Source organism: Diadema setosum, chromosome 20 (genome assembly GCF_964275005.1).
Source record: "Diadema setosum chromosome 20, eeDiaSeto1, whole genome shotgun sequence".
In the NCBI taxonomy this organism is placed as follows: Eukaryota; Metazoa; Echinodermata; class Echinoidea; order Diadematoida; family Diadematidae; genus Diadema; species Diadema setosum.
Window position 1 is genome coordinate 1 of NC_092704.1, and position 16,056 is coordinate 16,056.

Consider the following 16,056-nt stretch of genomic DNA (forward strand, 5'->3'; position numbering starts at 1 on the left):
GGTCGCGTTCATGATATTCAGTGTTAGAATTAATACAGGAAGTTTATTTAAGTGATACCAATTCATACTGAAATTGTATATTGAATCATCGACATCAAAACATGTTGCTACTTTAAACAAGTGAAACTGTTTCAAGTCGACAAAATGCGCTTAAACATGCATCAAACTGCACCATGTACAACATCAAAATGCAAAAAGTTCTCACCGTGGGAAGGGGTGTGGGTTGGGAGGAGGGTGTCCCCCCGATCGCTCCAATCGCTCGTGCTCGGTCGCGCTCTTGATCTTCAGTGTAAGAATTAAGAATACAAGAAGTTTATTTAAATGATACCATTAATATACGCAAAATTGTTCAATGATAATCTACACTAATGTACTGCTACCTTAAACATGTGGGACTGCTTCAAGTCGATAAAACATGCAAAGAAATGTATCAAATTGCACAATTTACAACATCAATATGCAAAAAGTTCTCACTGTTGGAGGGGGAAAACCCCCTCCCACACCCTCCCCCCTCGCTCGCTTCGCTCCGTCGCATCCAACCACTCCCCCTAAGATCAAATCCTGGCTACGCCGGTTATAGGCCCCAATGTTTAGTAGGCCTTCACAGTGATGTTGCACAGGCGGAGCAAGAGCTGAAATAGCACGATGTAGTCATTCAATCATGTATGAATATTTCTTTTTCTTGCTTGTTTTTGGATTGGAAAAAAATCCCAAATTTTACCAAAAGTGTGCGCCACATCGTTGAATTTCAGGTCTGAAAATTCAAAATCTTCCTCGTGTGGGAGGGGGGATACCCTCTCCCCCTCCCCCATAGGTCGCTCCGCTCCCTCGCACAGATATTCCAACTCCAAGTTTCTCCCGCACCCACCATCATTAAAACGGAACGATGCCCCTGGGATGATTGCTTTATTGACTTAAATCAAGAAAATTGAAGAATACAATTAATAGCTACAGGAAAATATCTACTACGTTATTACATACAAAGAAATGGATATGCATAATAATTAAATACCATTTTATTGAATTTATTTAAGCATTCAGGGCTGCGCTACCTTTTTGAAAGGGAGGGGAGGGGTGTCAAAATCGCCTGTTAGTCAAAAAGAAAGAACATCAAAAGACAAGAACAAAAAGTCTTCATATTTTTGCTGCCACTTCCCTCCCACCTGCAAAAGAGTGGGACATGCGATCCCTTTAAAGTGTGTATGTGTGTGTGTGTGGAGGGTAAACCAAGCTTCTCTCCCCCCCCCCCCCCCCAAGGGCTGCGCCGGTCCGGTTATGGGCTTGTAATCGTGGTGATGGTGACTATCGCCGATCACCCCCCCCCCCCCCCCCCCTCACTCCTCAGTACGGATTTAGGCCGTTGCCACAAGAGGACATTATTGTACTTTATACATGTGCAAACTAACATAATTCTTTAAATTTGTTTTCCAACATTTTCTAAAAAAGGATTTAAAGGAAAAGACTTAGAAAATGTTGTGTCAAAAACCTAAGGGGAAAAAACAATTCTAATTGTTCTTTACTCGTTTGTTTTAAACGTACATTTTTCCTATTTGTATTCAATGTAGCCGAGGGCCTTAGTCACGACAACATTTGGGTAACACACTTCACCACGGCAGAAGAGGTGGAAGAAGTGATAAAGGAAACCAAACACAACCAGATCATGGTAAACGGCAAACTTTGGAGAGCGTTTGGAGAATGGATAGAAGTGAGTTCTTGAAATGTTGCAACCTACATTGTTATCCCATCCCTAACTATCCTTTAGCGTCAGTAAAATAGCATCAGACAAAAGTAAATATCATTGCTAAATTGAAACAAATTTAAAATGAAATAGGACAAAATATTACAAAGTGTAAAAAAGTGTGACGAAGTATGATGAAGTAAGCGATAAACTGACCAGCTTGTATTGATGAAATTGGATTATTTCAATGGGCGGATTGCAATTAAAGTTTCTAATTCCGCTTATGTAAATCAAATTTTCTGTGTCTCATATTTCTTCAGGGAGTCATCAGGACCGAAGGAGAAGTCAACTACTATTATGTCTAATTCGCCCTAATACAACATGAGATGCGATGGGGTGAGGATGAGTTCAGCCATTTCATGGAACTAATACCGCCACGTTGTCTAGACTACCTCGAGGTGCACTTCGGCTTCGACCTGACGATGACTGAGGGACGGATAATGTTAAATGGCGAGTTACGAAACACCCTTCGTAAACAAGAAAGGGTGTTCCAACCGATGGCAGACATGCTAGGAGTTATACTGCAGCAATCCTAAAGGTGGCGGCAGATGACTCCATCATTGACATAGTAAGTATATATTCATATTTGATTATTGTTTCTAAAGTTCAATAAAAAATATAATAGAACATTTTCAAAATTTTTTTCATATGACTTTTTTTTTTTTTTTTTTTTTTTTTAATTTTAGAAAACGTTCCAAATGGTCCAAAACTTGTAAAACACGTTTTAGGAATTTCTTTTTCACATAGGTTTTGTACACAAAATTTCAAAGAGAGCTGGAGGCAAGACTAATAGGAGTTACACATTGAAATTTAAATATGTTGGACCTTCCACCCAAGCAATGATTTCTTGACAGTATGAGTGCATAACTATGATTAGTCTTCCTTCTAGCCGCTTTAAAATATTGTATGTAAAGTGTATACGAAAAATTCAAAGACGGCTGGAACAAAGACTAAACAGACTTTCGGTCTGAAAAGCAAAAATAGGGAGCTTTAGATTTTGACGCGCGGACGTTTGAGCCGACGCTTGCGCTGGACGTTCTCCTCTCCCTGCGTCGTGTGGAAAAGTAGCTTTAGATTACGCTGGGACGTAACGTATAAAAAACAAAATCGCGCCCCCATATGATCAGTGCATGAAGAAGCTCTCTACGTCGCAAACTGTGCGGACGTGAAAATAGCCCAGTACGCGTAGTGAAAAACTCAGGCGACGCAAGCTAAAAATAGATTGACTTTACGCGCGCTACTGCGCACGCTCAGAACATGTTTTTTTTTTTCCTTTGAACGTCCGCGCGTCTAAAATCTAAAGCTCCCTAATGTTGGACCTTAAACCACCACAATACATATTATTTTGTGAAGTTTGAGTTCCTAAATATAATTAGTCTTTCTTCCAGCTGCTTCCATTTTTTTAATGTACAAAATCAAATGGTAAACTTAAAAGAGGCTTGATAGAAGACTACTCGGAGTTAAGATCTAACAGTTTGGGAATTTGTATAACTCGACTAGGCCTATCTCCCAAATCAATTTGGGTCAGTCTTATGTGATTGAGCCCTAATTCTAACCCTAACCATAACCCTAACCCAAACCCTAACCATAACCCCAAATCCTAACCCTAAACCCTAACCCTAACCCCTAACCCTAATCCTAACCCTAACTCTAACCCTAACTCTGTACATTTAATTTTTTGATACATTTTCCTCAGTACTTCATCCGAACAGAGATGACATTTTCATATGACTATGGGCCTTTGGACATCAGATGATAAACTGCGGAATCATCAATAGCAATATTGATCATGATTATTAAGACAAAAAAATGAATGTACACAAATTGAAATTGCTTTTCTTGACTGGTATTCTAAAGTTTTGAAAAAGCAACAGAAACCAAATATGTAGTCTAACTTCTTCATCAAAACTGACTTCGAGCATAAAAAGTTCTCATACTACAAGTATTTAAATCATTGAAAATATCAAAATCAAGCTCATTTTTTTTTCAGCCTTTTAGCACTGTTATGAACAAACACAATTACGCCCATTGGCCGACAGGAGAAGTCATTCGTCTTTGAAGGACTTTTGTTCCTTTTCGAGGGACTCGCGGTCCATCATGTCTGGGGAATCATCGTCCATACGGGGGACCCAATGTCATTTGTTATAGTCCTACTTAGGAGATTCAGTCTGTTTCTTTTACTCATGACATGTCTTTTTTCGGTGACTAAGAATCTCATTTAGGGATTCATACTCTTTTGGGGGACCCGCAGTCGTTTTTTCTTAGACTCGGTATTTTTTTTTTTTTTTTTTTTTTTTGGGGGGGGGGGGGGGGGCTCAGGTCTTTTTTGTGGGACTAACAGATCTCGTGAATACAGAATTCATGAAGAAAACAACAATTTCTATCAAAGTGGAAAGCAAAAAGAGCTGATTATTAAAAAGGGACTCAAATGTCCTTTCCAGTGAACTTTTTTTTTTCAACTTTGACTCATCATGTCTTTTTTGGGGGGCTCATAGTCCTTTTTTTTGTCGACTCAGTCTGTTTTTCATGGAACTTCGTGTCCTTTTTTTTTGGGGGGGGGGGGGGGAGGGGGAGTCATATTTTATGTATGTGTCAATATTCTATAGCTAATCCTAACCATAACCCTAAGGTTAACCCCAACACTAAATGAAGAAATTAATAAGAAGCAAAAACCAAAAGTCTGTCTCAAGCAGAAAAGCTGTAAGACCGGAAATCAAAAAAAGGTTTTTAAATGGTTTAAATTTTGTGGAACTCTCATGTCACAAAATTTAATGTCTTGCCTTTACCGCAACCAAACCATAACCACAATCCTGACGTAAATGTTTACTCCTAACCATAACCCCTTAACCTAGGTATGAATATAAATATTACACTAGGTGGATGATTAAAAAAAAAAAAATCTCACTTTCGATGCTTATCCGATACTGTCGTAGTTCGAAAATTGTATATCGGATAAGTGTCATTGATATGAGCATATGGATGTACAATTTAGTTGGAGATAATTTGAATATAAAAACATTATATCGGTTTCAAGAAATACAACCAGAAATAGAAGAGTGAGCCCGTCAAAACATGAATACACGTCGCGTAGTAATTCGAATTACTACGCAACGTAAAATTTGCGTCGTGTCGTAATTTAAACTACTGGTACTATACACGACGTAATTTCGAATTACTGCTCAACGATTTAACGTCCCGACGTGAAATGAATCAGTGTCGAATTACTACACGACGTATTACGAATTACTGCTCAACGACTTAACGTCCCGACATGGAATGAATAGGACACGGTGTCATGTTGCTATTCATAATGCTACACGACGTAAATAATTACGTCGTATCATAATTCCAATTTACTACGCGACGCAAATAATTACGTTGTGTTGCAAATGATTACTACACGACGTAATTGCGAATCACACTACTTGAAGCAATGGCGTCGCCGTCGGAAGAACAAAGCGCTGCTGGCACAGCGGGAGAAGCACCGCAACAACCAGCGGGCAATCAAATTCATCCTACTGAAGTATCTCGATCTATCAATCTCCAAAGAAATGCACAACGAAAGGCTCAAGTTCGGAGTTTCCCACGAACGAAGAAATTGGAAAAATTAGGCGTGTATTCGTCCTGCAAGGTATTTTTTACTGTTCACTCAGATATATGTTGGCCCACATACTTGCTTTTGCGTGTGTGGTAGGTCAATGCCTTTGACATATGGTTGGACCTACTACTAATCGACCGCCTAATGTTCATTTGCTTGATAAGAATATTTAACACTGAAATTCACGTAAAAAACTTGACCTACGTGATTGAGAAAATCCAGCTCCATCAAATGCCGTTGTTCCCTTTTCGATTCGAAGTTTCAGTGCAAAAATATCGCCGACGAACTTGCGTGGCCTCGTTTCAGCTCCCCGCGGTAAATCGCGTTATAGGATCGACCGCTGTTTTTGCATTGACAATGCACGCAAACCGAGTTGTATTGAACACCGTGTTGTACGAAGCTTTTTTGAAGCCTTTTAGAAACTTCCATAGACATTACATTGTGCTGTCATTACGATTCGGTGAAAATATTCATTCGAAATTTTGTCCTTGATTAAAACCATTAATGAACAGTGAATTATCGCGTTTTCCCACACCATCCTCATCTACATTCAAAGCCAATCCATTTTTATGTGCTTTGCACGCAGAGAAGTGCGTACTAAGTGTTCAGTGCGCGAATTATACGCGGTCGGTTTCAATAAGGGTGGTCGATATGTAGTAGGGCTACCATACACAATGTCAATGATACATAAGTTAAATGCAGCTTGTTGCAGCGTGCAGCACAGCGGCCGGAGCGGAGCCTCTTGAACTGTTTAAATGTGAGCCGATGACGTTCGGAGCCCCGATGAGGGTTTTTTTCGATGCCTCGACATTTTTGCGGGGGAGACAGACTGCAGTTTTCGTTTTCCCCGGTTATTTATAGATACACAGACAGTTTACTTCTTCTATGATACTTATTCATTGTATGACTAGCTGTTAGTGTTAGACTAGACCCTAGTGGGTAGTAGTAAGTTAACTACACGCAGCCGCTGTCGTGAAGCGACAGCAGCTGCACGTCTATTTTTGCAGACGTTATTTTTCAGCGGTGGGTATGCGTTTCCTTCATGAATATCTTTATCAATCGTGGAAAACTAAAATAGGGTTGGACCGCCTAATGTTTATTTGCTTGATAAGAATATTTAACACTGAAATTCACGTAAAAAACTTGACCTACGTGATTGAGAAAATCCAGCTCTATCAAATGCCGTTGTTCCCTTTTCGATTCGAAGTTTCAGTTCAAAAATATCGCCGACGAACTTGCGTTGCCTCGTTTCAGCTCCCCGCGGTAAATCGCGTTTTTAGGATCGACCGCTGATTTTGCATTGACAATGCACGTAAACCGAGTTGTATTGAAAACCGTGTTGTACGAAGCTTTTTAGAAGCCTTTTAGAAACTTCCATAGACATTACATTGTGCTGTCATTACGATTCGGTGAAAATATTCATTCGAAATTTTGTCCTTGATTAAAACCATTAATGAACAGTGAATTATCGCGTTTTCCCACACCATCCTAATCTACATTCAAAGCCAATCCATTTTTATGTGCTTTGCGCGCAGAGAAGTGCGTATTAAGTGTTCAGTGCGCGAATTATACGCGGTCGGTTTCAATAAGGGTGGTCGATATGTAGTAGGGCTACCATACATTGTAAGGATTCCCCGTAATCTATGATAATCATTCAATAATCGGTATGCAATTTTTTGTTTAATTAAATTTACGTCAAAAACTCACCGAAATCCGTGGCTAAAGTCAGGTCTGTAAACGTCCGTATTGCTTCACTCCTCATCTGTGTGTTATTATTTGAATGGCATTCACTCTCCTATACTACAACGTAGGAAGTGATGAGCTAGTCGGGATGACCCATGCCATAAAAAGGTCAAATCATTGCCGGCGCAGCACGCGCGGATACGAGTGCTGTAGCTTTACGTACGTAACGCATGAAACACACGGGCGCACGGGGGAATGGGCGTACGTAAAACGCAACCACTTCCGGTTCCGCATGCGTGGTAGTTTGTTGATTTTGTGAAGCTCTCGAAGGAAAAGATGCCACTGCACAATCTACTCCGAAAAATTCAACAATAAGGTCTGGATACCAAAAAAACGCCGAATTCAACTCAACCATCAGGAAAATACGCTGTAGGTGAGTGGTAAAAATTATCTTACTCTTAAAATCAAACAAAATAAAAGGCATTTTATGAGATATTGCTGTCAATAGTGACGATCGTTTACAACGTTTAAACACTAACACATGTCAGACCGCTGTGCTTCGCACAGCGGTCTGGTCAGGCTAGTAGTAGTAGGTATGACTGCGGTTAACTAGACACCTTCTATACACAGCCCAGTCGCTGTAGTAAGCATAGTAAGTAGCGGTACTTACGGCATCTGGTCAGGCTAGTAGGCTAGACTGCAGTGTAATATCCTAGATCATGAGATCTATAGAACTCTATATGCCAATTCAGTTACGAGTTTGTGCACTGACTTAAAGCTTCTCAAGTAGATTAGACCAGTCTGAACTGCATTTTATAAATTTTATAATGGGATGGAAATCTCTGTAATTTGGTTTATACCATGCAGTTATATGTTCCTTGCTATTAGTATTATTATTATAAAATAGTACTATTATTAAAACCCTTATCAGTGCTTATAACATGTTTAATACATAGGGCCTACATGTACATTTAGTTATTTGAATTGAATAGCAATATAGATCTACATTCCTCCACCCTTTGTCTACAGGCTGAAGACTCATGTAAGTGTAATGGCTGGAAAAATCCTAATCCACCCCCTACTCCGACTCAGCCATCTCGTCTTGATATAGCAACACCATTAGCAAGCCGCTCTGATCCTTGTAAAAGTTGTGGACATCAGCTAGGTAAGTGTTTCGGTTAATTTGGGTGCGGCAAAAAAAAAAAAAAATGACGTGTGTATTCATTTAGTAACCTTTGTCCGACTGTAGCAATTATATTCAAGATCTACAGTTAATTTACACAAGATTTACTTGTATTTCTCACTGATACTACATGTACTCGTACTTTCTGCTGCCATTAAGGTAATGACCATATCAATTTTTTTCAAGCTTTTACAATACATAATGTATGTACTGTACCTGTTACCATTAGAATGCATGGTGTTGATTCCAACAAGCATGGATTATCTCCTCCCATTTGTTTATGTCTACAATGTATACGGCCACGGTACTACATGTACATTGTAATATTTACATTATTTCCCCTTGTGTGTTTGTGTGTGTGTGTGTGTGTGTGTTTGTCTGTGTTTGTGTGTGTGTGTGTGGGGGGGGGGTTGCAAGGCGTGCGGATTGTTCCATGGTGCACAACTTTGTTGGTGTTCAATTACATTTTAGTTTGGAATACTGTACACAGTACAAAGCTGAATTACAGACGAATGTCCTTCTCAGCTTCAATGCAACTTGTGAGTGTAAAATTATTAATTATTGGCATTCAAGATGTGTCGTTTGTTTGGTGCACATTTAAGTTCATTTGGTCTTGTTGAATTGATGTGGTAGAAATCTCAATTTTATATTCGAATTTTATCGAATTCATGTGGCTATACAGTCATTTAGAGATCACTGGGGAAAAAAGGATATGGTGATGAGGAATGTTATATTTTTGACGACCTGACAACATGTACATTTGTATGGTTTTCTATGATAGTGACCTTAATGAATTGTTTAGAGCTATGTTATAAAAGATACAATGTAGTTCAGATTTTAAAGTCCTACCAATTGATGCATGCCACCTTTGTCAGACTGAAGAGTGCTTGAATAGTACATTAAAACATCTCTAGGAGGAAAAGCATTGCTTGACATCAAATTCACCCCATCATGTTTGTGAAAAGGGTGCTTCTCTCTTCTGACTATTTATAGCAAATGTGATGATTTTCCTGCAAATCTGGAGCAGTCACCCATTGAGTGTTTTGCCTCATGTCTGACTTCTGATGCATACAGTTCAATAATTTGCAAAATGAATACGACATAATTATTTTGTATTGTGCATTTGTGACCTGCTGAAACAAAAGGATCCAAAAGTACAAAAGTACAAAAGGTTGTAGGGGGAGAACAATTTTCTGAAAATGACATGACATTATTCTCTTACTCTTTAGCTTTAATTTTGTACATAAAAAGACTCATAAAAGTACTTGGTTGTGAAGATATTAGGGAATTTATGAGACCATGTTGAGTGGTCTAGGAAATCAGCATTTCGAGAAAACCAGCTTCAAGGTTTTCTTTACGTAACCATGATCAAGGGGAGGTATGAAGACAACTTCTTGAAAATAGAAGGTATGCTCATAGGAAACTCTGTGATGTTCATTCAAGCTTAGTGCCAGCGGTCTACGCGCAACCAATCAGTAACCAGGGTACCACGCACTCATCAATAAGATCACTCCCTCATTGCTGGGGGGGAGTCTATCTGCGGCACTAAATCCAAATCTTTGGACACGTTTCTGTTCCGCTGAAAGTGAGAAAATCATGGCCCAGAAAATGCTAATTTTTTGCCTGTCCTTTGATCATTTAGCTTCAGAATTTCACCAGGTGATGTAGATGAAATATTAGACAACAAAATATCAAATTATATCTGATCGCTTCAGCTGATTTTGATGATCTGACTTCAAACTTGATTTTCTCGGCTCAACCCTCAGCGACTTTTTAATAGGATCCTTTTGTTTTGATGTTGCACATTTGAAAAGATCACTAGTGTAAATGTAGCAAGAATTGCCAACCCACTTTGATGTTAAAGTAACAAAAGCAAATGCACAAATGATTTACCTTTCCTATAAAGTTTGACTACAAACCATACTTTTGCTCCTTCTAGCGACTCATGTTTCACACCTGGAAGATGTAGCTGAAGAAGAGATTGACAGACTGCTTGGAATCGTGGTTGATGTGGAACATCTCTTTATGTCAGTTCACAAGGAAGAAGATGCAGACACAAAGCAGGTCTACTTTCATCTTTTCAAGGTATAAGATACTGTTAGAATATTGTCAACTAAAAACAGTTGGAATTTCACTGTTTGGTGTATTTCCTTGGTATGATTTTTAAAAATCATTTTCAGTTTGAAAAACATTTCCCATTTGGGTTGTAGATGAGATTATTTACTACTTGTAAACAGAATGAAGTGTGACACTAAATTGCATAACCATCTTGTGCTTATTAAAAGTATATTACAAATTATTACAGTCTTTTGCTGGAAGTACATTTCATATTCTTAATTGCTATTTTTGTCTCTGTCAGCTTGTCAGATACTTTACCTGTCTTGTGTTCCCACTGTACTGTACCTAACCAATAGCAGCTTACACGTTGATAGAAACAAAGCACCTCAAACAATATTGCAACAAGTGGAAAACATATTTTGTACACTGTACTAAATATTGGCATTGTGATTATACTTGAAAACAGCCAAAAGTATTGTAAATAACAAATCGTTACAGTGATTTCTCTTCAATGATCATGATAAAGATACAGTATATCTAATGTTTTTCTTACATGTGGTGTGCTATTTGAAATAATTTAATTTCTTCATGAAAGACATTCATGTGTAACACACTTGTACGTACAATCCACAACTCGGCCGTAATCTGGCAGAACTGCGTATCTCCTTTAACACATTACGCCAGAAATCGCGTTTAAAGATTCAATGTTACACCTTGGATGAGTTGCATTTTTCCTCTTTTCTTGGTCATAATTTGTGTAAAGAATTTATTTCCAGCAAAAAAAATGACAATTTGACCTTTTTAAGTAGTAAAAATTACCAGTTTAAAAAACTTACGCAGTTCTGCCAGATCAATCGTCGCCAAATTTTTGCGATCGTAATCTGGCAGAACTGCGTATCTCTGGTCAGGTGCCCAGGTTGATCAGCCAGAACTGCGTAAGTTTTTGGCCATGCGGGGGGTTTTTCAGGCAGAACTGCGTACAAGTTGTATCTCTAGGAGATACGCAGTTCTGCCTGATAAGCACGTGTTTCATCAGGCAGAAGTACGTATATATTATGACCTCTTTTCGTTGTCAACCACGTGCTTATCGGCCAGAACTGCGTATCTCCTAGAGATACGCAGTTCTGGCCGATAAACACGTGGTTTATCAACCAGAACTACGTATCTCGGTCTATTTTCTGCGGGTTGTCTATCGGATTTTACCATCCACCCCCTTACTATTCAGCGGATGCAGTGTCAAAACAATGAATATTTTAGATCGATTACAATTTTTTTGAAATATTTGTCTATTGTATAACGTCATCATTACTGATTTACATTTAATTTCATTTTATCCATTCATTTGTATGTGGAAAATAACTTGCTTTCCCCAAATGTTGTCAGTCTGTGTTCATGTTTCAGTATTATTTAGCGGCAAAAGAAGTACTGCTACAAGTTGTACATCAAAAGCCTGGCTGCTGCTTGGGTTATTGTCGATCTCATGAAGCATTGCATTTGGATTAAGAATGATATTAGACTAGGTTCTAGATGTTAAGCTATATTGTTCATCAAGACTTCAGGTACTACATTGTAGACCGTCTAGACCGTAGTCTATTCAGGCCTAACGATACACTAGACATCTAGAGACTAGTAGAGCGGTATGTAGGAATCTGCATACGATAGGCCTACTTATCTCATCATTATCCTACTCTATGCCCAAAGTAAGAGCATGCCTAGAACCTTTTGGCTGAAGGCCTAAATTCTATTTTAATTAAGGAATACTAGGAGCTAGGCCTGACTAAAAGTTTATTTACAGCTTTATCAGAAAAAAAAAAAATAGACCCTGGGTCTCGTTTGTGTCGACTCCTACTGTAGACCTACTACAGTACTAACGTTAGGGTAGTAGTGTTCTAACCGTTACTATCTACGCAGGCCTATTAAAAACGTACAAGAACTCTCGAACTCTTTCTACTCGATTGTCTAGGTCTAGATGTAACATCCAGACGTCTATTTTGGGGCGTCATTATAAAAGACTAGTCATATCAATGAAAATTATTTTCTAGATTTTCTAGTCTAGACTCTAGATCTAGACTCTATATCCAGGTAGGGGCTAAATCTACAGCTAGACTGTCTATTGGGGATCTAGGCCTAGTACTAATGTTATAGTAGATCTAAAAACAACGTAAAGCCTAACCTGCCTATCTAATGACTAACGGTAAGTCTATAAAGTCTATAGCCTATCGATGTCTAGTAATACTATAGGCCTAGTGTTAGTAGTAATGTATAGATCACAGATCTAAATCTTAAGTTTCAGATCTATTTCTAGGGCTAAATGGTTATGATTTAGTGTTTATCCTGTAGATTCTAGATTCTTCATATTACAGACTTAAAGAATGTCTATGCCGAATCAAATTTAGAAAAATAGAAAACTGAGTAAAGACAGAATAACCGGCGATTCAGCCTAAGTTAAGTAACGGTAGTCCCCAGTAGTCTAGTAGGCCCCTACTGCACAACTCTACTGGGAGTACCGGTACGGTACCGGTATTAAAAAGTAAACTGTAAAAGTATTAGTATTGGTCAATTTCTGACGTCTGTAGGATTGGATAAAAAATGCCATCATTATGGACGGCATCCTAGATATTCATTAAACTTCTCGAGATCAATCCCATAGATCCAAGCCCACTAACCGCTTGTTACAACGAAAAACAAAATAAGAAGCTATGGTCAATGGATTACAGATATTGTTGTTCGCGTGACCTACGCTACCGCACAGTACATTGATTTCACGTACACTAACAATGGACAAGTGCTGCAGCAGTACTAAGTAGGCCTAAAGTTGACTGGAGCGTGATGTCAGACAAGATGCAAACTATAACGTTTGTTAGATCTAGAAATGCTCTAGGCTTAAAAAACACTAGATTGTAGCATAACTTAATAGTAAGGCATACCGCATATATTGACCTGCTTTGAAGCCTGCTAGTCTATGAAGGGAAAGAAAGTGGCAATTTCCCCCAAGAGTAACGAGGGTTATTGCTTCAGCGTGACTGTCGTCGTGTACAATACACATAGCCGTACGACGCGACGTGTCTAGCTAGCTAGTTGGCACTGCACTGCTGGCTTGAACGCGCAGCGCGTTCATCACTACCAAGGTCGCGCACGCGCGTGTTAAGATATACCATGTCCATGCGGGATGCAGGAACACCTTGGTCCAAGCGTTGTCGTAAGTCGACTTACGCAGTTCTGCCTGATTAACATTAAAAAATTCATTTCGTATCTGGACTTACGCAGTTCTGCCAGATTAATCGCCCTCTCTCCTCAGGAATTTTGCCAAAATTACTTTCTAAAAATAACTTTCTGTACCGAATCCCAACTTATTTTTTGGCCCACTTGAAAGAGCATGAGAAAAAACACACAAAACACTCAAAACCTGAATCGACCAAAATCGACTTAGGGAGTTCTCCCAGATTACGGCCGAACTCATCTTGAAAAACTGAGGAAAAGGTCACTTTAAATGAGTGATGCTGTCTTTCTTTAGGAGGAATTGTGTGTAAATGCTGATTTCTTTGACTTAACCCTAACTAGGCCGGGGGGGGGGGGGGGGGGGGCCCTCCGACGTCCACCCCCTCGACATTCTGCGCGATGTATCGCTAACGCAAAAAGCTATTGCCGCGATGTTTCATGACTTTTTTCTTTCAAGTCTCGGTTCCGAAGTTGCGCATAAATATGTACGTGCATGTCTACCAAAAATTGCTCAAAAACGTGAATTCGTGTACAATTAAATGCAAACTGTGCTTACAGGCAAATTTCATAAAAGTATGATTATTTGGGGTTTTATTGATTAAAATTAATTAATGACATATTTTCTTGATCGGAACCATGTCGCAGACAAGTTTCATCAAAAACAATAAAATACTTCTGGAATTTTTTCTGATGGCACAATTTGTTTCTCTTATATTTGCTCAGGACACTAAACAGAACATTTACCCAAAAAAAATGTGCCAATTTTGAGCTTTATTTGGTGATTTATACCAAATTGTATGATTTCATGTATCATTATGCATAAATTAGCATAATTAAGCATAAATGATAATTTTATTTTCAAAAGATTAAACTTTGTGGTACTGTAGATTACATCATAGGCAATGTGTGTGCCAATTTTCGTTGCGATCGCGCGGTCGAGGGCCGAGATTTGGGGGGGGGGGGCCTGGGAGGCCCCCCCCCCCCCCCCCCCGTTTTATTGAGATTTATGTTGCCTTTTGTTCTGTAAAATGTCATGGGCTGATGTTTACAATGTAGAAGTTTTAGAAATACATTGGAATTATGATTTGGGAGCATTGACAGCTGTAAGATAAATACATGTCTTGTAATTTGATTAGCTCACTATTTTCCTGGAATCTTGCTATATTTAATGATTCAAATCTGTTTATTCTTGCACTGAGCAGCTCCTTAGGAAATGCATCTTACAAATGAGCTCACCTTCAGTGGAAGGACCCCTTGGAAGACCTCCCTTTGAGAAGCCCAGCATAGCCAAGGTAAACCAACATCCTTCAGAACAGTGTTATTTCAGTAGTGTTTTTTCATACACTTTCAATAAAAATACATATTCCTAGATTAGCTTTGGTTGGAAAAGGTCTGTCCTCGGTACTTTCCCCACCCACTATCACCCCCTTGAAAAACTAAGAAAACAGAAAATAAACTTCAGAAAATAACTTAAGGGAACATTGCATGTATCCTAGTTATATTGATCTTCACGAGGATATAGATCATGAGGTTATACATGTATGTATACACAAATGTTGTCTATGGTACACTATATGTTGATGTTCCATATTCTACAATGCATCTTTAAAGTACAGCATGTAAACAGTGGGATATCAAGGACAAGAGGGATTGATTGATAGTAGCTGAGTAAAATGTTATTACTTTCTTTCGGGAGCAGCATTCAGAAAATTGCTTCTAAATATTTAACCCTAAAAAGATGGGGGGGGGGGAATAATAGCGACTACTCTGTCGTGCGAAAGTTTTTGACCGCGACGTTCGCTGATTTTTTACTTACAAGTCTTGTGCATCTTTTTACACCATTTTCGCAAAAATCGAGCATACAATTATGACCTTATATACATATGCCTGTCAGACCAAAAATGGCTCAAAAACATGATTTTGTGTATACAGTCTATGCAGTATGGATTTTTAAATCTTTAATACATAAAGATATGATTATTTTCACTTTCATAAGCTGAATCTAATTAATTTTAGCATAATTATGCTTGAAATAGGTTGTGTCGTAAATTTTGAGGAAAAAATGATTCATAAGGTCGAAAAACAAAGAAATACATAAGAAATTCATAAAACAATAAAATACATAAGAAATCGATTTTGATACCAGATTTTTTTTTTGTCTTAGTACATTGTTAGGAATGCTACAAAGAATGTCACCAAAAATTAGGATTCTATTAGCTTTATTTTCTGATTTAGAGCAAAATACTGTATTTAAAGTGGTTTCTTTCGTGGTGGTTTTATTTTCGCGCTTTTCGCGCTTTGAGGTTGAACCGCGAATTTAACATCACGCGAAAATGTTTTGAACTCGTGGCTTGTTACAACGCTATCATTACCGACCACGAATTTAAACACACGCGAAAAAGTCGGCACAAATGGAAACCGCGAAAGTTTCTGTACGCGAAAGAGACCACTTTTACAGTATATGCCATTATGCATATATTAGCATTGATTATTTTGACAAAAATTTCCATTTCTTTTTGTATAGTTTGGTAGATTACGCCACTGGTAATGCCTATGCCAATTTTCGTGCCGATTGCG

At 38.6% G+C, this 16,056-nt stretch overlaps 1 protein-coding gene across 1 annotated transcript in view; it reads left to right on the forward strand.

The window, feature by feature from the left end:
- The first annotated feature begins 5,171 nt into the window (after positions 1–5,171).
- LOC140243314 (histone acetyltransferase KAT2A-like) overlaps positions 5,172–16,056 on the forward strand; it is a 42,219-nt gene continuing 31,334 nt past the window's right edge. The window contains exons 1-4 of the mRNA XM_072322986.1: positions 5,172–5,369; positions 8,049–8,184; positions 10,142–10,287; positions 14,682–14,771. Of these exons, the coding sequence (XP_072179087.1) occupies positions 5,172–5,369; positions 8,049–8,184; positions 10,142–10,287; positions 14,682–14,771 (570 nt within the window). The remainder of the gene's footprint in view (positions 5,370–8,048; positions 8,185–10,141; positions 10,288–14,681; positions 14,772–16,056) is intronic.